This window comes from Danio rerio, chromosome 4 (genome assembly GCF_049306965.1).
Source record: "Danio rerio strain Tuebingen ecotype United States chromosome 4, GRCz12tu, whole genome shotgun sequence".
Lineage (NCBI taxonomy): Eukaryota > Metazoa > Chordata > Actinopteri > Cypriniformes > Danionidae > Danio > Danio rerio.
In genome coordinates this window covers 56,387,943-56,411,967 of record NC_133179.1, presented here as the reverse complement: position 1 = coordinate 56,411,967, position 24,025 = coordinate 56,387,943, and the positions used below count along the sequence as shown (strand labels likewise).

At 38.5% G+C, this 24,025-nt stretch overlaps 2 protein-coding genes and 10 non-coding genes across 16 annotated transcripts in view; all 12 read right to left on the bottom strand.

Moving 5' to 3' along the window:
• LOC137491103 (uncharacterized) overlaps window positions 1-24,025 on the bottom strand; it is a 1,183,352-nt gene that overhangs the window by 937,831 nt on the left and 221,496 nt on the right. The window lies entirely within an intron of this gene.
• LOC137489733 (uncharacterized) overlaps window positions 1-24,025 on the bottom strand; it is a 281,585-nt gene that overhangs the window by 77,678 nt on the left and 179,882 nt on the right. The window contains exons 1-3 of one of the 4 annotated variants that reach the window (XM_073948562.1): window positions 23,538-23,741; window positions 23,061-23,210; window positions 10,774-13,769 (exon numbers count right to left, since the gene is read on the bottom strand). The exons of 1 other annotated variant lie outside the window; for it this stretch is intronic. In XM_073948562.1, coding sequence (XP_073804663.1) covers window positions 12,976-13,769; window positions 23,061-23,145 — 879 coding nt within the window. In that variant the 5' untranslated portion in view covers window positions 23,146-23,210; window positions 23,538-23,741 and the 3' untranslated portion in view covers window positions 10,774-12,975. Of the gene's footprint in view, window positions 1-10,773; window positions 13,770-23,060; window positions 23,211-23,537; window positions 23,742-24,025 lie in introns of those variants that run through there. 2 more of the 4 variants (XM_073948561.1, XM_073948558.1) reach the window with 2 other exon arrangements.
• Window positions 29-102, bottom strand: trnat-ugu (transfer RNA threonine (anticodon UGU)). Its single transcript has one exon. It is a non-coding gene; the product is annotated as a tRNA-Thr (tRNA).
• trnar-ucu (transfer RNA arginine (anticodon UCU)) lies at window positions 777-865 on the bottom strand. Its single transcript is given in 2 exon segments — window positions 777-812; window positions 829-865. It is a non-coding gene; the product is annotated as a tRNA-Arg (tRNA).
• On the bottom strand, window positions 1,300-1,373 carry trnat-agu (transfer RNA threonine (anticodon AGU)). Its single transcript has one exon. It is a non-coding gene; the product is annotated as a tRNA-Thr (tRNA).
• On the bottom strand, window positions 1,560-1,633 carry trnat-ugu (transfer RNA threonine (anticodon UGU)). The gene has a single exon. It is a non-coding gene; the product is annotated as a tRNA-Thr (tRNA).
• trnar-ucu (transfer RNA arginine (anticodon UCU)) lies at window positions 2,381-2,469 on the bottom strand. The gene is given in 2 exon segments: window positions 2,381-2,416; window positions 2,433-2,469. It is a non-coding gene; the product is annotated as a tRNA-Arg (tRNA).
• Window positions 2,917-2,990, bottom strand: trnat-agu (transfer RNA threonine (anticodon AGU)). Its single transcript has one exon. It is a non-coding gene; the product is annotated as a tRNA-Thr (tRNA).
• trnat-ugu (transfer RNA threonine (anticodon UGU)) lies at window positions 3,177-3,250 on the bottom strand. Its single transcript has one exon. It is a non-coding gene; the product is annotated as a tRNA-Thr (tRNA).
• trnar-ucu (transfer RNA arginine (anticodon UCU)) lies at window positions 3,925-4,013 on the bottom strand. Its single transcript is given in 2 exon segments — window positions 3,925-3,960; window positions 3,977-4,013. It is a non-coding gene; the product is annotated as a tRNA-Arg (tRNA).
• On the bottom strand, window positions 4,442-4,515 carry trnat-agu (transfer RNA threonine (anticodon AGU)). Its single transcript has one exon. It is a non-coding gene; the product is annotated as a tRNA-Thr (tRNA).
• Window positions 4,702-4,775, bottom strand: trnat-ugu (transfer RNA threonine (anticodon UGU)). Its single transcript has one exon. It is a non-coding gene; the product is annotated as a tRNA-Thr (tRNA).

Below are 24,025 nucleotides of genomic sequence, written 5' to 3'. Positions count from 1 at the left end.
AAAACAAGCACACGCACCACCTGGACTAAGGCGCTGCTGGGATTTGAGCCCAGGATCTCCTGTTTACAAGACAGGCGCTTTGACCAGCTAAGCCACAGCACCACAGAAATTCAGAAGAAGAGACATTTGCCCGATAACAAAAATCGAAGAAGAAAAAATAATACACAACAAAAACCAGCATGTCAGGATGCAGAAAATGCTGACAAGCCGGACGCGGTCTTTTAGAGTCTGGATGATCATGTCTCAAGCCTGACCATGTCATCCAAACCCAGAGTCAGCTCAGAAAATGGAAATCAGGACAAACATATGCTATCGGCCATTGAAAGAGTTTCAGATCAGAAAGCCACTCTCCCATAATCTGAGAGAAAGGTGCAGTTTGGATTTGAACCTAGCACCTGCTGTTCCCAAGACAGGTGCTCTGGCCAACTTAGTCTTAACACTAAAAGAAAGAACCTCTGCATACAATACTTCCAAACGCAGTTTCTGAAATCCAAAGAAATCCAAAAGGCGTGATCTCAACAATAGGTGGCAGTTACTTTTCCCCAAAACCACAGGTTGCCGACGAGTCATTCCTCAAGCCCACTAGGCCCTACACCGTTTTCTAATCTCCCTTATTTAAAACAGCTCAATTAAGTCATCGGCTTTATTGTAGAGTACCCCTAGTATCTGAGCCTGCACTGCGCAATGAAAGAAAGAAGCAAAACGGGATGGACAGATGCCTAAAATGTTAGAAACGCACCACACCTTAAGTCAAGGAAGAAAAAGAGCAAAGCTTGCGACTCTGGTGGGACTCGAACCCACAACCTTTGAATGGCTCAGCTCACAACCTAGAAGTCCAATACGCTATCCATTGCACCACAGAGCCTAGGTGCTCTGCTTCCTCTAGAACTGTCGGACAGAAAGCACTTTTTAGTACTCTCTGGCCCATGAAAGAACAGCCAACTGCGGACAAGGCACTGCTGGAATTCAAAGCCAGGATCTCCTGTTTACTAGACAGGCACTTTGACCAACTAAGCCACAGCGCCAAACGACCTTGACACAGGCTAAATGTTTAATTCCAAAAAAAAAAAAAAAAAACTAACAACGGTAGCGCTGCATGTGGGAATGTCTGGACTTGAAATATTAAAGTCCAATTGGTTAGGCATTACCACACTATGCTATATAAAGGCATCGTCCAAAGCCCTCTTGAACGAGCAGCGTTCTTAAGGATTTGAGTGTTGTTAAGGAACCGACTGCTAAACATCCCGCTGCGTAAACACTCGTTACTCTTAACAAAAGCAAACACAAAACCTGTACATTAGGCACTGCTGGGATTTGAACCCAGGATCTCCTGTTTACTAGACAGGCGCTTTGACCAACTAAGCCACAGCGCCAATGCTGAATAAGAGCCAAGACGTTTTTGCACACAGAGACCAAAAAAAGACAGCAAGTCTTGAAATGGCAAGCAAAGAGGTTGTTTAACTCTATTTGTCGCACTATTCATTACGCCTCAAAGCTATACAATTTTATAATTCATTCCGGTGAGCTCTATAAAACAAGCACACGCACCACCTGGACTAAGGCGCTGCTGGGATTTGAGCCCAGGATCTCCTGTTTACAAGACAGGCGCTTTGACCAGCTAAGCCACAGCGCCACAGAAATTCACAAGAAGAGACATTTGCCTGATAACAAAAATCGAAGAAGGAAAAATAATACACAACAAAAACCAGCATGTCAGGATGCAGAAAATGCTGACAAGCCGGACGCGGTCTTTTAGAGTCTGGATGATCATGTCTCAAGCCTGACCATGTCATCCAAACCCAGAAACAGCTCGGAAAATGGAAATCAGGACTAACATGTGCTATCGACCATTGAAAGAGTTTCAGATCAGAAAGCCACTCTCCCATAATCTGAGGGAAAGGTGCAGTTTGGATTTGAACCTAGCACCTGCTGTTCCCAAGACAGGTGCTCTGGCCAACTTAGTCTTAACACTGAAAGAAAAAACCTCTGCATACGATACTTCCAAACGCAGTTTCATCTAAGACAGTGGGGGGGAAGCAAAATTTTACTGTGCTTTCTACTCAGTTACTTTGCACATGCATAAAGAGGCTCTTGTACGACAAATCCAAAAGGCGTGATCTCAACAATAGGTGGCAGTTACTTTTCCCCAAAACCACAGGTTGCCGACGAGTCATTCCTCAAGCCCACTAGACCCTACACCGTTTTCTAATCTCCCTTATTTAAAACAGCTCAATTAAGTCATCGGCTTTATTGTAGAGTACCCCTAGTATCTGAGCCTGCACTGCGCAATGAAAGAAAGAAGCAAAACGGGATGGACAGATGCCTAAAATGTTAGAAACGCACCACACCTTAAGCCAAGGAAGAAAAAGAGCAAAGCTTGCGACTCTGGTGGGACTCGAACCCACAACCTTTGAATGGCTCAGCTCACAGCCTAGAAGTCCAATGCGCTATCCATTGCACCACAGAGCCTAAGTGCCCTGCTTCCTCTAGAACTGTCGGACAGAAAGCACTTTTTAGTACTCTCTGGCCCATGAAAGAACAGCCAGCTGCGGACAAGGCACTGCTGGAATTCAAAGCCAGGATCTCCTGTTTACTAGACAGGCACTTTGACCAACTAAGCCACAGCGCCAAGCGACCTTGACACAGGCTAAATGTTTAATTCCAAAAAAAAAAAAAAAAAAAAAAAAAAAAAAACTAACAACTGTAGCGCTGCATGTGGGAATGTCTGGACCTGAAATATTAAAGTCCAATTGGTTAGGCATTACCACACTATGCTATATAAAGACATCGTCCAAAGCCCTCTTGAACGAGCAGCGTTCTTAAGGATTTGAGTGTTGTTAATAAACCGACTGCTAAACATCCCGCTGCGTAAACACTCGTTACTCTTAACAAAAGCAAACACAAAACCTGTACATTAGGCACTGCCGGGATTTGAACCAAGGATCTCCTGTTTACTAGACAGGCGCTTTGACCAACTAAGCCACAGCGCCAACGCTGAATAGGAGGCAAGACGTTTTTGCACACAGAGACCAAACAAAGACAGCAAGTCTTAAAATATCAAGCAAAGAGGTTGTTTAACTCTATTTGTCGCACTATTCATTACGCCTCAAAGCTATACAATTTTATAATTCATTCCGGTGAGCTCTATAAAACAAGCACACGCACCACCTGGACTAAGGCGCTGCTGGGATTTGAGCCCAGGATCTCCTGTTTACAAGACAGGCGCTTTGACCAGCTAAGCCACAGCACCACAGAAATTCACAGTAAGAGACATTTGCCCGATAACAAAAATCGAAGAAGAAATAATAATACACAACAAAAACCAGCATGTCAGGATGCAGAAAATGCTGACAAGCCGGACGCGGTCTTTTAGAGTCTGGATGATCATGTCTCAAGCCTGACCATGTCATCCAAACCCAGAGTCAGCTCAGAAAATGGAAATCAGGACAAACATATGCTATCGGCCATTGAAAGAGTTTCAGATCAGAAAGCCACTCTCCCATAATCTGAGGGAAAGGTGCAGTTTGGATTTGAACCTAGCACCTGCTGTTCCCAAGACAGGTGCTCTGGCCAACTTAGTCTTAACACTAAAAGAAAAAACCTCTGCATACAATACTTCCAAACGCAGTTTCTGAAATCCAAAGAAATCGAAAAGGCGTGATCTCAACAATAGGTGGCAGTTACTTTTCCCCAAAACCACAGGTTGCCGACGAGTCATTCCTCAAGCCCACTAGGCCCTATACCGTTTTCTAATCTCCCTTATTTAAAACAGCTCAATTAAGTCATCGGCTTTATTGTAGAGTACCCCTAGCATCTGAGCCTGCACTGCGCAATGAAAGAAAGAAGCAAAACGGGATGGACAGATGCCTAAAATGTTAGAAACGCACCACACCTTAAGTCAAGGAAGAAAAAGAGCAAAGCTTGCGACTCTGGTGGGACTCGAACCCACAACCTTTGAATGGCTCGGCTCACAGCCTAGAAGTCCAATGCGCTATCCATTGCACTACAGAGCCTAAGTGCTCTGCTTCCTCTAGAACTGTCGGACAGAAAGCACTTTTTAGTACTCTCTGGCCCATGAAAGAACAGCCAACTGCGGACAAGGCACTGCTGGAATTCAAAGCCAGGATCTCCTGTTTACTAGACAGGCACTTTGACCAACTAAGCCACAGCGCCAAACGACCTTGACACAGGCTAAATGTTTAATTCCAAAAAAAAAAAAAAAACTAACAACGGTAGCGCTGCATGTGGGAATGTCTGGACTTGAAATAAGTCCAATTGGTTAGGCATTACCACACTATGCTATATAAAGGCATCGTCCAAAGCCCTCTTGAACGAGCAGCGTTCTTAAGGATTTGAGTGTTGTTAAGGAACCGACTGCTAAACATCCCGCTGCGTAAACACTCGTTACTCTTAACAAAAGCAAACACAAAACCTGTACATTAGGCACTGCTGGGATTTGAACCCAGGATCTCCTGTTTACTAGACAGGCGCTTTGACCAACTAAGCCACAGCGCCAATGCTGAACAGGAGGCAAGACGTTTTTGCACACAGAGACCAAAAAAAGACAGCAAGTCTTAAAATGGCAAGCAAAGAGGTTGTTTAACTCTATTTGTCGCACTATTCATTACGCCTCAAAGCTATACAATTTTATAATTCATTCCGGTGAGCTCTATAAAACAAGCACACGCACCACCTGGACTAAGGCGCTGCTGGGATTTGAGCCCAGGATCTCCTGTTTACAAGACAGGCGCTTTGACCAGCTAAGCCACAGCGCCACAGAAATTCACAAGAAGAGACAGTTGCCCGATAACAAAAATCGAAGAAGGAAAAATAATACACAACAAAAACCAGCATGTCAGGATGCAGAAAATGCTAAGCCGGACGCGGTCTTTTAGAGTCTGGATGATCATGTCTCAAGCCTGACCATGTCATCCAAACCCAGAGTCAGCTCGGAAAATGGAAATCAGGACTAACATGTGCTATCGGCCATTGAAAGAGTTTCAGATCAGAAAGCCACTCTCCCATAATCTGAGGGAAAGGTGCAGTTTGGATTTGAACCTAGCACCTGCTGTTCCCAAGACAGGTGCTCTGGCCAACTTAGTCTTAACACTAAAAGAAAAAACCTCTGCATACAATACTTCCAAACGCAGTTTCATCTAAGACAGTGGGGGGGAAGCAAAATTTACTGTGCTTTCTACTCAGTTACTTTGCACATGCATAAAGAGGCTCTTGTACGACAAATCCAAAAGGCGTGATCTCAACAATAGGTGGCAGTTACTTTTTCCCAAAACCACAGCTTGTCTTCGAGTCATTCCTCAAGCCCACTAGGTCCTACATCGTTTTCGAATCTCCCTTATTTAAAACAGCTCAATTAAGTCATTGGTTATTATTGTAGAGTACCCCTAGTATCTGAGCCTGCACTGCGCAATGAAAGAAAGAAGCAAAACAGGATGGACAGATGCCTAAAATGTTAGAAACGCACCACACCTTAGATCAGTGAAGAAAAAGAGCAAAGCTTGCGACTCTGGTGGGACTCAAACCCACAACCTTTGAATGGCTCAGCTCACAACCTAGAAGTCCAATGTGCTATCCATTTTTTTTTTATTAGAAAATTTTTTCAAATTTTACAATACATACATTTAAAAACATTTAAAACATCAGTTCAGAAGCATATTAAAATATCATTTACAAACATTTCTTAAGACATTATGTTCGTATCCAAACAGGAAAACAACAAGCATAATCATTCTGGCAAATCTATTTTCAAACCATCTAGTGAGTACATAATATAAGGAGTATTCAACATAAACGTTTTGTAAAATTCAGTCTCTTTTTCTTGCATTCTAAAATATTGTTCCACAGTTTTAATATAGTTTGCCAGTTTTCTTTTATACATTTTCCATAACTCTATTTTAGCATTTTTATTTTTCACAATGTTTCTTCTTTCCCAAATTACATTTCTTGCAACTGATAGAAACAAATTGGCAATTCTTGTTTTACTTCCATTAAAACAAAAAAAAATTTTTTTTATACCATTCTGTCTCCTCCTCAATCTGCTCTGTTTTACTTGGCATCATTTGTTTCATCATTTCTTTTAACTTTGCCATAAATGTATTTAATTCAACACATTTTAAAAACAAATGCATAATACCGTCATTTTCCATACCACATATTTTGCATAATGCATTCTCACTGCTTCCAATTTGTGCCAGTTTTGTTTCAGTCAAAATAACATTATGTCTGATAAAATAATCCAACGTTTCAATTTTTGTGTCTAAATATTTCCATTTTAAATTCTTCCAGATTCGCTCTTCATCTATTTCCACAAAGATTTTTTTTCCAAAATTGTTCTGAAACTGGTCTTTTATGCACTTTGTTTCTGAAACAAATGTAGAAATTTTTGAGAACACATTCTTGAAAATCTTTCTCATTTTCCTTTAAAATCACTTTCACATTATCATTGCTTTCATTATTTTGTTCAATTTTTACTATCCATTCTTTAGGTATTGCACTTCTCACTATTTCAAATTTTTTTACCAGAGTTTCTCTTTTGATATCTTCCCTAATCTCATCCATGGCATCCACAATTACTTGGCTTGGTAAAACCCTTCTTTAATCTCATATAAAACATCCTTAACCTGACAAACACCTGCTTCCAACCAATATTTAAAATATACTTCTTTCTCTTGTGTTAAAATATTAGCATTTAAAAACAAAGGTTGATTTAATAACATGTTCCTCCCTTCAGGTTTAAAATCAGCATGACTTAAAAACTCACTCCATGCTTGTAAAACTTCTTTATAAAAATCAGGAATCCCAGTCATCATGCTTTGTTTCAGTTTCATCCATAAAATATCATCATTCATATTAAAACCCCCACATTTGTTAAGATAAAACCTCATTACATGTTTCCATTCTGCTTTAAATTCCTTATTTAAATACTTTTTTATCACTTGACTTTTTTATCAAGCATGACTCTCATGCTTTTCTTTCTTGTGTCTGGATCTAATAAACCTAACCCCCCATCATCAGTTGCTCCAATTAATACATTGTATACAATTCTTGGTGGTTTTCCTTCCCAGATAAAACTCAATAAACATTGTTTTATTCTCTGCTCATGCCAGTGATCCATAGGGGTAACTCCTAACACATACCACATTTTTGACAACATCAACGTATTTAAGATTAAAACTTTTTCCTTTCAAATTGACTCTGCTTTGTTTCCACCATTCCAATCTTCTTTCCATTCCTCTGATAATTTCATCCCACATTATCTCCTGATCTCTTTTCCCATTTTCTCCAAAGGTTATCCCTAAAATATTTCTTTCTTTCTGGTCTTTAAATTTAAAAACATCCGGTAGAATACATGCATTGCCTAATCTCATGACTACAGTTTTTTTCCATATTTACTTTAGCTCCTGATCCATTACAATATCTTTCAATGATTTTCATTGCATTTATCACACTTTGCATATCTTTTAAAATCAGTGTAGTATCGTCTGCATACTGATAAATTTTCTGTTCTTCTTCTGTTTCTACAATTTTAATTCCATGTATTCCTTTGTCTCTTATTATAGCTGATCCTAGAGCTTCAGTCACTAGACTGTACAGCTGTGCAGAGAGTGGACATCCCTGTTTTATGGATCGTGTTACATTAAAACAGTCTGTGATAAAACCGTTAACTTTAATACGACTAATAGCTCCGTTGTATAAACACTTGATCCATCTTAAAAAAATTATTCCCAAAACCAACCTTATTAAAAACCTCAAATAGAAAATTGTGTTCAACTCTGTCAAATGCTTTCTCAAAATCTACACTTATTACATATCCATTTTTTCTCTTTTCTTTCATGTATTGTATTACATCTCTTATACTGCTAATTATGTCTGTGATATCTTTCCCTTTTACGCCATATGCCTGACTAGTTTTGATAATATCGGGTAAGACCTTTTTAAGTCTATTTGCTAATACCTTGGCTAAAATCTTAAAATCTGTGTTTAGCATTGTTAGGGGTCTAAAATTCCTCAAATCATTTTTCTCACCTTTTTTCTTATATATCAGTTTCACTAAACCAACTCTCATTAAATGCGTTGTTTCTTGTTTTTTAAAAACTTCATCAAAAATTTCCTTTAAAATTGGTGCTAAAACATCCTTAAAAACTTTAGAAAACTCAGATACTAATCCATCTAATCCTGGACTTTTCCCATTACTTAATTGCATTATAGATTCCTTGATTTCTTCTATTTGTATTTCCTCATCACACATCTTTTTATCATCTTCTGTTACCTTTCCCTATATTTGATCCAATAAAAATTGTTCTTCTTTTTCATTTATTTCACTTTTTTTAAAAAGGCTTTCATAAAAGTCTCTAACTTTCTTTAAAATTTCCTGTGTTTCTTTTATTTTTCCCCATTTTCTTTTTTTAATTCTCTTATAATTTCTCGGTTACCCTTACTTTTCTCTAAATTAAAAAAGAATTTTGTACATTTCTCTCCATCCACAATATATTTGGCTCTGCTTCTGATCATCGCATCTTTACATTTTCTTTCTTCTATGTTTCGTAATTCCTCCTCCAGAAACAGTATTCTCTCTATATCTACTTTTCCTTGATTTAAACAGTCCTTTAATTCCTTTCTAACATCTACTTCTTTATGTCAGGGGCGCCCCCAAGGGGTGGCCAGGGGTGGCCACGGCCACCCCACGGTAAACTATGGTCACAGGGCCACCCCAATATAATTTTGCTGTTGACATTATTGATTTAAATGTGCTTATAAATTCCCAATATTTAAATAAATAAAATGCAGCCACTAAATTATTGTTGTTGTTATTGACGTAGCTGATTCATTGTCTCTCCCCCTTAGTGCTGTTTCAGTGGTGAATGCTAGTAAAAGCAAAATGAAGCATGCGCGCAGAAAACCATTCCCGCGCGCCTTACGCACTCCCGTGTGAATCCCGTTTGGTTGTTTGCATACACGCCGACAAAATAGGCGCCGCTCATGCGCTGTGAAACGGATGAACAGCCTTTTGTGCAGAGGTTTTGGCACGCAGCGAGTTTTGAAAGTCGACTAAAGTTTATATAATATGATGATGATGTTACTTTCACTAAGCATGGCTTTAAAGCAGAAAGGAGGGATAATGAGTCAGGGAGGTAAGACTTCATAACAGGATTTCTTAGCCATGATCTGGTCTAAGACCCCAGATAATTCTATAATACATTTTTGTATTCTTTAGAATTGTCATAATTAATTTTCATGCAAAAGGTTTCTTAAGTGATCTTGGCATATCACTCCAGTTGTTGTTTTCCAGTAATATTTAGGATTAATTTCTGTTATTTATTTAAAATAATAATAGTATAATAATACTAATATTAATTTTATTTTAATACAATTTTGTGAGTTACCAAACAAATTTCGTTGTATAACTACAATGACAATAAATGTTCTTTACTTTACTTAATATTTATTGTATTTATTTAGAATAAATATAAATAAATTGTTATATTTATTGAATAACAAATCTAACAATTCAAAGGAGGTGGGGGGTGTTTAGGGTGGTTCGCCCAGAGTGTCATTTAAACTAGAACCGCCACTACCCTCTCCGATCGTCGTTGACAGCACGCACACACCTTCAATAGACAGCAATGGCTATTTAATATTTACCTTAAGGCACAGTTTATCAATAGAAGAAGCTGCATAATAAAATGGCTCAAAAAGCAATATGGATAAATTATATTATTAAGTATAGTGAGTGTGTATACAGTAATGCCTTTCATTCAGTTTGTTCATTTGTACGGGTTATTAATAAACGCATTTTTCTTTCATTCATTTTCTTTTCGGCTTAGTCCCTTTATTAATCCAGGGTCGCCACAGTGGAATGAACTGCCAACTTATCTAGCACATTTTTACACAGTGGATGCCCTTCCATCTCTGGGAATAATAAACTCATTAATCTTCATTAATTTTAGACATACTGTATGATTTACAATAAAAGCATGTAAAAAAAGTTATTTATACAGTATGTATATATATATATATATATAAAAATTGCATATATGTATATGTATAGTATGTATATATATATATATATATATATATATATATATATAAATTGTATATATGTATATGTATAGTATGTATATATATACACATATATACACACATATATATATATATATATATATATATATATATATATATATATATATATATATAAATTGTATATATGTATATATAAATATAAATATGTATATAAAAATATAACATTACACTTAATTCACTATTTTTTTGTGTGCCACCCCAAGATTTGGTGCGGCCTCTTCTGGCCACCCCTAAGAAAATTTTCTGGGGGCGCCACTGCATAGGACATGGAACTTCAGCATGCAGTAAGTGGGACGGTTTGCTGCTGAGTGTGACATGGCAGGGAAAGAAACAGCACCTCTAAGAAACCATTGTGCTTGACTGGAAAAAGATGGCAATCTCCAGTTTGGAGGAGAGTCTTTACCCCAAATGGAGTTCAAGTATCAGTGTTTTCCATGAGGAATGGAATGTGAGATTTAAAGATGGATCAGTGCAGCGGCAGCAGTTGATGTGGTTGTCTGTTGTGGTGAAGGGTCTGAGACGAAAGGCAATGTTGTCAATTTACTGCTTAGTCTAGGCTCCTACTCTCACCTATGGTCATGACTGAAAAGAACAAGATCTTGGATACAACCGGACACATTTTGTGAAGTGTTATGACCCGCTTGTTCGAGTCGCATCATAAAAGTGCCAACAAAATAGCCTGAATGCAAATTATTTATTATAAAAGTAACTCATAGAACAATCAATCAAAGCAACCAACAAATGTCTAGGGATAATAATGACGATAAAGAACTTAGGATAAAATCACAACAACATTTTAACTACATGACAAAAGTAATGCAAAAAAAAACCCCAGAAGGTTAAAGAGCCAATGAGTTGGCAGGTCTTGACATGTGGACTCCCGAGTAGCCACAGTGTCCTGGGGTAGCTAGCACAACAACTTTTATATACCCATTGATGAGTAATGCAGGCATCCAATCAGGATTTACCACATACTCCAATATGGAGTCATCACAGTGTATAAATATTGTAAACTTAATACCTGTCGCTCTGCCTAAATCATAAAATATTCATCAAGTTCATATTCTACTTAAAGTAAATGCAGTAAACTAGAAAAAATCTTGAATCTAAGAGTAAAGAAACTTCACTAATAAAAGCTGCAACACAGGACAATTGAATGGGCTTTCAAAACATGAGGTCCTGGTATACTGCAAACTAAGCGTTCTAGAGCTCCACCTTGTTTAATGTGCGGTGTCTTCCCAGTGATGTCTCTCATTCAGGGAGTCAGACAGTGAACATCATCTAAAACAACACTAGCTACATGAATACACTGGAGAGAGTACAAATTTATCTGCACTGGTACAATCACTTGCAAAGAGATTTTAAGCTGCAGAGGTGCTGTTGGCCAGATGTTTATGACAGTTCTTCTCTCAGCCACCACCACGGTGTTTACGGTAAACGCAACACATTTACAACCCGACCTACTGCAGTGTAGTAGTGTTGGAAAACAGTATATCGTCACTCAGCCTTTTCAAACATTATTCAGACATGAAACATCCTGTGCACAGAGAAAATGTTTTGCTGCATTCATGTCATGTGTGCAACTGTTTTGTCTGTGTCTCTTAAGCTGCGCCGAATGATTAAAACTCTGTAGACACTGATCAGATCTGTACGGTTTCTCTCCAGTGTGAATCCTCTTTTGTGTTTTCAGATGTGTTCACTGATTAAACCTCTTGTCACAGTGTGAACACTTGTGTCTCCAGAGTAAATTGTCTGGTGCAGTTTCAATTTTGGAGCTGTAATAAGTCTTCTCACACTCAAAGCGCATATACTCTTTCACATCAGTGTGGATTTTCATGTGTTTATTAAGGTTTGCTGATCGGTTGAATCTCTTCCCACACTGAGTGCATGTGAATGGTTTGTCTCCAGTGTGGGTCTTACATAGTCAAGTGATGCAATTTCAAAGGTCAAAGTTCACCAAGCTTGAACCTTGCAAGGCAGTGAATTGCGAAACTTGACGCACAAACTTACGTTTTCAGTCTGACGTATTTGCTCAGACACACTCTCTCAGTTCAAAACTAGATTAAAGACCTATCTGTTTAGTAATGCATACAATCAATGCATCACTTAGCGGGTTTCCACACAAGTTTCTATATCTTGCTTATATACACTATGAACAGCAGCTACGCTAATTATTCTTTTTTTTATTTTCTTCATTTCCACCTGGGGATACTCATCCCAAGGTCCTCAGATTATGCGGAGTCACTGATTGGTTGTAAGACCAGCGACGAGATGATCCCAAGGTTTCCATATCCGGGACCAGGCCGTTTCCTGAGCTGCTGCTGCGCTGGTGGTCATGGGGTGTGGAGAGCATGAGACTGATTCCAGTGATGGTCCAGGGACAGACGAGTCTTTGCTGAGGCCAGCTTCCAGCCTCCACTGCTGAGACTGCAGCTCTGCACAAGACTTTTGGCCAGCGGAGAAATTAAAATGGTCGTGCCCATGAGTCGTGCAACTGAGTCTAGTTTCTCTCAAGGTTTTTTTTCTTCACTCTCCTATCGGTAAAGTTTTTTTCCCCTCTCCGCTGTCGCCACTGGCTTGCATGGTTCAGAATCGGTAGAGCTACGCATCAATGGATTTGCTCTTCAGTGTATGGACTCTCAGTAATGATTTAAACCAGTCTGAACTGAGCTGAACTGAACTTAAACACTAAAAACTACCCTGATCCAATTTATTATGACCATTTATGTGAAGCTGTTTTGACACAATCTACATTGTAAAAGCGCTATACAAATAAAGATTAATTGAATTGAATTAATTGCAAGTGAATGGTTTCTCTCCAGTGTAGCGCATCATGTGTAGAGTAAGGGATGATGATTCACTGAAACTCTTCCCACACTAAGTGCATGTGAATGGTTTCTCTCCACTGTGGATCCTCATGTGTTGATTAAGGGATGATGATTGTCTAAAACTCTTCCCACAATGAGTGCATGTGAATGGTTTCTCTCCAGTGTGGATCCTCATGTGAATCTTAAGACAGAAAATTCTTCCAAAACTCTTCCCACACTGAGTACACGTGAATGGTTTTTCTTCAGTGTGGATCCTCAAGTGTTGATTAAGGTGTGATGATTTGTTGAAACTCTTCCCACACAGAGTGCATGTGAATGGTTTCTCTCCCGTGTGGATCCACTTGTGTTGATCAAGTTGTGATAAGTAGTTAAAACTCTTCCCACACTGAGTGCATGTGAAGGGTTTCTCTCCAGTGTGGATCCTCATGTGTAGATTAAAGTTTGATGATTGGCTGAAACTCTTCCCACACTGAGTGCATGTAAATGGTTTCTCTCCAGTGTGGATCCTCATGTGTTTATAAAGGGATGATGATTGGCGAAAACTCTTCCCGCACTGAGTGCACGTGAACGGTTTCTCTCCAGTGTGGATCCTTATGTGTTGATCAAGGTGTGATGAGCGGTTGAAACTCTTCCCACACTGAGTGCATGTGAATGGTTTCTCTCCAGTGTGGATTATCATGTGAATCTTAAGTTTGCTTTTGCTTGCCAAAATCTTTCCACACTGAGTGGAGGTGAAACGATTCTTGTCTCTCCTTTTCAAAATACCATCAGTCTGTAAATTAGTTTTTTCCTCAATTTTGACATGATGTTCCTCCTCTTTCCTCTCATTCTCTTCAATTAGGTCTGAAATAAATAAATAAAAGATTAGTTTTCATCAAGTCTAAAAATCTCTCATCAAAAGCTGAAAAGTAAAAAGACACTGGAAACATTGGCTACACACACTTATTTTGATGCATGTTAAATGTAAAATAAAATCAGATCATATTTTGTTCAGTCATTAACATGTACACATTCAAGCAGATTAAATTCATCTTTATTTATCTACAGCTTTTACAATGTAAATTGTGTCATAGTCGCCTAACATAGAAGTCATTGTAAATTGAAACGCTGTCAGTCTAGTTTTCAGAGTTTCTTACATAATTGATCACAAAAGTCATTTTGGTCACATTGATAAGACACAGATTTGAAAGGTGTAAATGGTGTGACGACCCCAGTATTCTACTTTGGATGTGGAAGATCCTGATTAGGTGCCATGGTTGCTCCCCAATTGGTTCAAAGCATATAAATGCGAGAGTGAGCTAGCTTCTGCAGGATAGTGTGGCTACTGGCCGTCCTCGCATCAAGACCATCTCTTTATTTTGGCAATCTTATGGTTTTGTTTGGCATTATTTATATGTGTAGTTAAAGTTAGTTATTTTCTTTATTTTCCCCTAGACATTTGTTTGTTTCTTGATTTGTTGTTTTATTAGTTGTGTATAATAAATAAGTTGCATATATAATTTTTTTGTTGTCTGAGCTCTTTTATGTTGCAACTCGAACGAGGGGGTCGTAACAATGGCCTATTTTTATTTGTATATATTCATAATTACAACAAAATGTTTCTCTAAAATTTGTTTAGCAGACAGGGAATACTATGGATAGAATACTATGGATAAGATACTGTGGATAGAATGAAAGAACCGACAGGGGAAAGCAAAGAAGGAGGTGTTTGTTTCTTTATTAACAACTCATGGTTGAGAAACATACATCCAGTTAGATCATTTTGTTCTCCTGATCTGGAAAATCTTATTCTTCGGTGCTGACCACACTGGGCACCAAGAGAGTTCACAGCTGTTATAATTACAGCTGTCTACATCCACCCTCAAGCCAACACAAAGCAGGCGCTAAGGGAACTGAATGGGAGCATAAGCGAGCAGGAAACCACACACCCAGAGGCAGCGTTTATTGTTACAGGGGACTTTAACAATGCCAATCTCAGGAAAATCACTCCAAAATACTATCACTATATCACCACAAACATGCGTGGTGACCGAATTTTGGACCACTGCTATTCTCCGTTCCAGGAAGCCAACAAATCCCTCCCCCACCCACCGCTAAGCAAATCAGATGACTCTTTTGTTCTGCTCTTGCCTGCTTACAGACAGAAACTAAAACGGGAACCACCCACCCTCAAGACGTATCAAAGCTGGACGGACCAATCGAGTTCCATACTTCAAGAATGTTTTGATCATGTGGACTGGGAGATGTTCCGGGCAGCTTCTGATGACGACATTAAAGTTTACTCAAGACACCGTTACATGCTTCATCAGAAAGTGTATAGAAGACATGGTCCCAACAAAAACTGTTCGTATCTACCCCAACCCAAAACCATGGATTGATGGCAAAGTTCGAACAGCCCTATCAGTGTGAACCTCTGCCTATAAATCCAGAAATGCTGAGGAACAAAAACAAGCAAACTACAACCTCAGGTGAACTATCAAAGCAGCAAAACATCAATACAGAGATACAAGGTAGAGGGGAGAAGTATGTGGCAGGGACTTAATTACATCACAAACTTTAAAAGTAACAAACCCGCCACTGTAAACATTTCTGCATCTCTCCTGGACGAGCTTAACTCGTTCTACACCTGCTTTAAAGCCCAGGACACCCACACACTGTGCGCTCCCGCGGCCGATACCGAAACCGCCAGCACACTCTGTTTCTGTAGCAGACGTAACGAGATCTTTCCGGAACATCCGGAAAGCTACGGCCCAGATGGCATCCTTGGACGTGTACTTAAAGCATGCGCACACCAGCTAGCGGGGGTTTTCACGGACATTGTTAACCTCTCGCTCTCTCGGTCTGTGGTTCCCACATGCTTTAAGACAGCTACTATTGTGCCCATACCGAAATAATCTAAAACCACATGCTTAAATGACTGGCGTCCAGTTGCTCTGACACCCATCTTCAGCAAGTGCTTTGAGAAGCTGTTTAAAAAGCACATCTGCTCTGTACTGCCTGCTCACACTGACCCTCTGCAATTTGCTTACAGGAATAATCGCTCCACTGATGTTGCAATTGCTTTCACCTTGCACACTGCTCTGTCTCACCTGGAAAACAAAAACACATATGTGAGAATGCTGTTTGTGGACTACAGCTCAGTATTCAACACTATAGTGCCTGCCAAACTAGTGGTGAAGCTTCAAGCTCTGGGTCTACACAGCTCTATGTGCATCTAGATCCTGGACTTCCTGTCAAGCAGACGCCAGGTGGTCAGAATGAACAACATGACCTGATCCACACTGATGATCCACAGAGTTGTGTTCAGTCCACTCCTGTACTCCCTGTACACACGCGACTGTACAGCCAAACACAGCTCCAACGTCATCGTTAAATTTGCTGATGACAGGGGTGGGCCTAATCATAGATAATGATGAGACGGCCTACAGAGAGGAGGTTTACACTCTGACGCAGTGGTGTGAGGAAAACCACCTCTCACTCAACATCAGCAAAACCAAGGAGCTGGGAGAAGAGAGAACACACCCCCATCACCATCAACGGGACACCAGTGGAGAGAGTCAGTGCTTTCAAGTTTCTTGGAGTACACATTGCTGAGGATTTGACAAGGACTGCTCACACAGACGCAGTGCTAAGGAAGGCACAACAACGCCTCTTCTTCCTCAGGCGTCTCAGGAGGTTTGGAATAAGCCCTCACATCCTCCGCTCGTTCTACACCTGCACTGTGGGGAGCATCCTGTGTGGCTGTATCACCACCTGGTATGTAAATAGCACCAGCAGCAATCGCAAAGGCCTACATAGGATTGTGTGAACTGCTGGACGCGTAGTAGGAGGTGAGCTTCCCTCCCATCACGACATCACCAGGCGGTGCATGAGGAAAGCCAAGTGAATTATAAGCGACTCCAGCCACCAAAGCCATAGACTTTTCTCTCTGCTACCCTTAGGCAAATGGTTCTGCAGCATCCGGTCGCGCACCAGCCGACTAAAGGAAAGCTTCTTCCCTCATACTATCAGGCTGATGGACACTTAATACCCCTCACTGCACACCATGTATATGTGGCATGCACTGCACTTTAACCAATACATACCTAAAACAATACTGCCTACAACTATGGGTACACACATTCATTATACATATCGCTGTCAACAATTATAATGCTGCCAAATTATTTTGTACTATTTGTATTTTGCACTGTCGTTATATTTGCACTGTCTGTATTTTGTACTGTCTAGAGCCAGCACCTAAGCTTTTCACTCATCATAGCACACGTGCTGCTGATGATGTGACAATAAAAGTGATTTGATATTCATGGCCATTTTTTCTTCATTGGCCTTTATTATAGTAACATATATATATATATATTATAGCCATGACAGCATATAATCATGCAAGATACTTCTAAAAGATACACTAAACCTCGAGAAGACTCCTCTTCTGGACCAGGCACACCACACTCTATGCAGCAAACCAGTGGATGACAAGGAACCGCCATGCGCCTTCGTGATTAAATGCCACTACTTTTCCGAAAAAGAGGATATTTTGAAGAAAGCCGCTGAAATAAAGGACAACAGTACACTGGGCTGTGAATCACAATACAAATGTTTATGTCGCTCTCCGGTTAACTTTTAAATAACCACTATAGCACATGTTGGTTGTTATTTCTAGTTCTCAAGTACATTTTGTCAGTAATGGGGTCGTTTTCATGAAACATCAAGAGCTGTTCAAATGGTTTTGTTTTATACGTGAGGTCCCACATGGTCAGCTAGCTAAGAGTGTGAGTAGGTGGAAGTGTGTGTAAGTTTACACCAAGGTTTCAATCTTGTGTTCTTTCGTGTTTATAAAAGTGTATGTGCGATCACACCTTTTTTTTCCTTTCCTCTCTCTCCCCCACACATCCCCCTACATACAAAACCCACAGATACCTTTCGGGTGCTTCGGATGCTTCTGATAAATGTTTTCAACAGCCCATAAAATGGGTGGAGTAAAGACAAACTTTACCAGTTGGAATGTGCGGAGGCTAAATCACCCAGTGAAACGAAACAATTAAAATCAGTTCAAATCTGATATTGTATATTTGCAGGAGACACATCTGTTGAAAAATGCCTATTCTAAACTTAGAGGAGGCTATACACAAATATATTATTCAAACTTCAATAGCAAAAGTAGGGTCGTTGCTGTACTCATACATAAGAATGTACAGTTTGTCATTGAGTCAAATGTGCTGGATAAAAATGGCAGATACATAATAATCCAAACTTTTAACATGTCTGTGGTCCTGGCCTATGTGTATGCTCCTAATTGGGACAATGTACAAATTTTCAGTGATTTATTTTCAATTTTGCCTAGTCTTGACACACACAATTTAATTTTAGGAGGCGAACCTCCTGAATTTTATTCACCTGTGCATCAAACCTATTCCAGGATTGACCATTTTCTCCTGGAAAAGCAGTTACTTCCCTTACGCCCCATTCACAAGGGGCATCAGAGTCAACGCTTCCCATTCACTTTGAATGGGTGACGTCAGGCGTTGCCGAACTGCATTGTGGATTCGTCGACGCTGCTTCAGAGGCATTGTTCGCTGCAAAAGTTGGGACTTGATCAACTTTTCAATCGGCGATGGAAGCATCAGCCGACAGATCGCTGTATGCAAATACACCAGCTCAGACTGTGGCCTATTGCTGACTAAATTCATTGGCTAACGCTGCTAGGACGATCACGTCAGCCCCAACTTCAGACACGCCCTCTGTCAAGCGTTGACGCTGAAGCCCCATGTGAATGGGGCATTAATGTCAGCAGTAGAGTATGGTAGTATTGTTATTTCGGACCATTGTCCAGTCTCTCTAAAGCTATGTTTTCAGGCAATGGAATCCTCCAACATACATGGCGGTTTAACTCAAGACTCTTGGCAGACGACGATTTTGTAAAAGTTATTGATGCTTAAATGTATTTCTTCCTTGAGATAAACGAATCCCCAGAGATAAGTTTGAGCATCCTATGGTATACTCTGAAAGCATTTATAAAAGCACCGATTATTTAATATTAAGCTAGCGCAAATAAAAGAATGTCAAAACGGCTAACTAAATAATACAATTGATCAGCTACACTCAACATCACCTTCCGAAGAGCTCCATTAGAAAAGACTCCTTCTGCAAGCGCAATAAGACTCCCTGACAAGTGAAAATGCAGAGGATCTCCACATAAGATCACGCTAGATTCATTATGAACATGGTGAACGAGCTGCCAGGTTATTGTGTTACCAACTGAAACAATCCTCAGCAGCTGGTTTTATAGCAGCAGTTAGTAAGGAAGACGGCAGTATTATTACTGATTAACAGGGAATTAATGATCAATTTAAACACTTTTATAAAACCCTTTGCAGCTCTGAGGTAAACGAAATTGGACGTATTGAGAGCTTTAATTATTTAGAATTACCATACCTTTGTGATTCAGATCAGTTGGCATTAGAATGAAATATAACACCTTCTGAAATTGAAAATGCAATTAAAAAATTAAAAACCGGAAAAGCACCAGGCCCTGATGGCTTCCGGCCGAGTTTTATAAGAAGTTTACTGCCAAGCTACCACCACTGTTGTGCAAGGTATTTGATGAAGCTCTTGTTTTGGAGACAATTTGTTCAGGTACTTTCAAGTCCATAGTTTCGAAAAAAAAACACTTCTCTCCTTCACTGAACCAACCATAAGCATGTTGGATAGATGAATTGGTAAATATGGACTCATATCAAAGGGGTATGATGTCCATGTTGTATGAAGTGGTCTAAAGAACTGCCTCCCCTTGCCTAAATTGTATAAAACAAAAATGGGAAGACAGACTGGGACTAGAAATATCAGATACAGCCTGGCAATATGCCATAGAACTGGTACACTCATCCCCTGCATTTATTAGACATGGTCTTCTTCAGTTTAAGGTGCTTCTTAGGCTTCACCTATCTAGGAGCAAGCTGGCAAAAATGTATCCAGGGTCAGATTCATCTTGCCCCAGATGTGGTTTGGAGCCAGCAGATCTGATGTTCTGGCGATGCCCTAGATTGCATAAATTTTGGGCCAATATTTTTAGATCATTTTCATCTATATGTAATAGAGATCATTGCCTTTTCTTCTTTATTGGCCAGACGCCTGATTCTCCTAAGATGGACAAAACAAACCCACCATTAATTAATTTATTTTTATCTTTCACCCTTTTTCTTCATGGGGTGTGAGTATGTCTGTAGCTATGTACCATGTTAATTTGTTGTTCAATATGTGTGTTGTGGAAAAATTGAAGACTTTGGAAAAATCTATTAAAATAGTTGAATAATAAGAATGTAAGCAGTACTAAAACAGTTTTTAGAAGAGTAATAATCCCATTAATCTAGTTACAGTACATGTCTCTGTCGAAGGTCTGTGAATTTAAGCTAGTTATTAATTAAAGAAGGAAAAGCCTTTCTCGTATGTGACTTTGTTCTTTGTGTGACTAAAATGTAGGTTATGGGTAAGCAGGATGAGAAAAATATTATATATTCTTCAATTATATATTCCTTCTATGCTAATCAAGGACTTCTGAGACATTGCAAGCATGGGATAGGTCCTCCTGGCTTGGCAGAGTTGATCACAGCTCCAGTACACATCTCTGCCATTTGCTTGCAGTAACCATGTGCTTTTCACCATACACAATTCTTCTGCTTGTGATCTTCCTTCAAATAGCTTTATCATGTTTGGTGTCATTTGACAGTTTATGACTTAAGCATTGTAGTGCTAAAATAAACAGAGACATTGATTGCTTGTATTTCAATATACAATATATTTACTATTGTTGAGTCATGGCCTGAGGAGAGTATGTTAATGTTCTTCTCACCCACTTTATCTCCTTAACTGTGCTCTCTCATGTTCAGCTGGTTTTGTGGGTTGATTTTCACTAATCTTTAACAATGCTTTGCTCAGGGTATAATACGTAAAGGTAAGTGTTGATCTGGGAGAATGGCTTTTACTCTGCATCTCCTGCACACGGCTGCGTAGCTGCACTGCGTAGCTGCACTGTCTTTGTTGCTTAGCAGTGCATATGTTACAGCTAATTTCTTTATACAGTATGTTAGTTTGTTTCATTCTACTGTCTGTATATTCAAACATGTAAATTAATAAACAACTTTACCTGCTTTAAGCTTTGAGATTCTTTCTCTTTATCAATGATAATAACAACTTTGATGGAGTCATATTAATTACAATGGAGTCAGATAAATAATGGATTCAAACACGCCATCCTTCAACTGCTTTCTGTTTCTGATTATTGGTTCAGAATAGCAGCGTAAGCTCCAAACCTTACAGCTGTTTCCATCAAAAAATGCCAATTAAATTTATTTGCAAAACTGGAATATCGCATAAAAATATGCAAATAAATCAGTGTTGTCGGGTGACGAGGAGGCAAAGTAGGTGGTGCTGTCGCCTCACAGCAAGAAGGTTGCTGGTTCGAGCCTCAGCTGGGTCAGTTGGCATTTCTGTGTGGAGTTTGCATGTTCTCCCCGAGCTTGCGTGGGTTTTCTCTGGGTGCTCCGGTTTCCCCCACAAGATCAAAGACAAGCAGCATTACACTGTTTTAAGGATCTAAAAATTTATTCTTTAAAAAGCAAAAAGATTCCAATGGCGGCGCCTGCTGGTACGTGAAGAATATGATCAATACTGACGAACTTCACACTCAAACGTTTGCATATCATCAGCATGCTGTAATCCATTTCTTACGCAGCAGAAGTCTTTTTTAGACTAGTTGTTGGCCAGTTGTAGTCAGTGCAATGCTAGTGCAATGCAATGTTATTTTTCCACTATAATTTGTTTTGTCTCACATCATCCCACAACATCATATAGTTTAGAATACTGTACAATGTTTTATAATAATTAATTATTTTAGAGTCCATTTCATTTAGCATATTTAAAATTAGAGTCATCCATGTTTTCTGACATACTTTAAATCAGGGTTTCTACAGGTGTCACCAAGTTAAATTTAAGACTTTTTAAGACATTTTTAAGACCATTATGAATGAAATTTTAGACTAAGGAATTTTTCAAATGGCCCAGAAGAAAAGGTTTTTTATTTGTCCTTTCAAAAAATATTTTTTATATAAAATAATTAATAACACAATAATAGATCAATGATACCAATATTAAAATATTTTAGATATTTCTTATTGAAATATCTTAAATATTGTGTAAAAACAAGAGAGCTCGACTTGGATCCACACACTTTTTTCCAAAATAAACTTTCTTTAAAATAAAAAATAAAAACTAATTAACGAATGTTTAAAAAGTTTTAAAAACTATAATAAACTAAATCCATTCAAAACAATCTGTCCAGGTGGATATCCTCAGCAGTCTTTACCATTATGATAAATAGAGTTAATGACCTTTTTAAATAAAAGTTGAAAGTTTTATTGAGATGGATTGATGGTTATTGTGTGGGTTTTGACCAAATTGGGTAGCAAAACATGAACACAGGAAAATGAAGACTTGTTTAAAGAAGATTTAAGACCTACAACACAACATTTCAGCAAATTTAATACTTTTTAGGGCAAAATTTTAGATTTTGGAATTTAAGACTCCGCGGAAACCCTGTTTAAATACAATAGCCCTGATAATAAGTTATTATAATAAAAATGTAATTCTAACTCTGATACTATCTGTGAGAACTAGTAACAACTACTAGAAACAAGTTTAAACTCATAAAGAAGTTGATGAAAAAAAGGGAATTGTGATCTACCCGACATATGCAAATGGAAAGTACCAAGCCAACACTATCACTGTAATAGCAGATATCTTCTATGAGAATACTGTAGGTCAAATATTGTCAGCTCAGGTAAACTTTTTTTTAATTTATTGTTTTTATTTATTTTATATAGCGACAGTGCTCAAGGGTGCTTTACACACAGTAGGAGAACAAGAAAAGCAATAACCTTAAGAAGGTAGAGAAAATGGGAGACTAATAATACTTAAAATAATGACAAAAGACATGAGAACAAGCAACAAAAGAAACTCGTTCCTATCTTTCAATGAGTGCTTATGTGAATTTAGGAGAACTAGGCAGCACACTCAGGGCTGCAAGATGGATTTAATTTAGTATTCTTATTATTAAAATATATCTGAATGAAAACTAACTTGTTTGTTCCTGCTGATCTTCCTGTTTGACTGTGAATGTTTCTTCAATCTTCACATCTTCACTCTCCTCTTTAATAAACGCCATCTTTATAACAGTGTGGAGATCAGTCGCTTCAGCAGGAGTTTTTCTCTGTGTTTGGACACTTTATCCTATTTAAAATGAACAAAACAATAAACAGAAACAAAATAACTTCTCTTCAACACTTGCTTCAACAGTTTCTTTATATGAGAGTCATTAACAAAAATACATCAGGTAAGTCTGAGCAAGAAACAATAGCCACAAACAAATGACCTGATAAAAACTAGTCCTCCATTTCTTATATATATATATATATATATATATATATATATATATATATATATATATATATATATATATATATATATATATATATATATATAATGTATACTTATTTTGGAATGACATTATGCTAGTAAATAAATAAAACCTTCATTAAAACACTTAACATTACACACATTTCTGTTGTTCAAACAATTGCCCTCGATTTCTGTTATTAAAATAGTACTTCGTTGCATAAAGGATTAAAATAATAGTCAACCGCAGGTATATAATATTGAAAGGAAAACCTGAAACTTTAATCAATCTGTTTATATTTGTGTAAAGTTGTGAAACAAACCTTCCTCCAGTTGAACCGCAGCGCGGAAGCGGCGCAGCCTTATGACGTCACACAATACGCCAAAATAAAAGTCTTTTTTGTTCAGCTTTTTTGCCACTTACTGTTGCAGTCAGGACATGATAAATTTCACACTCCTTTTCACATCTCACACAACATATCTGCTCTCTCTCTTTCAAATACACAGACATTCAGTATTTGAAGTTGATCAAAACTTTTAATCCAAACATTTTTACACAATTTTGAAAAACTTGTTTAATCTACTAAGTATAAGTGTTTTTTTTTTTTTTCGTTTTTATTGTTGCAAAAAGTTTACATCACAAAACGGAA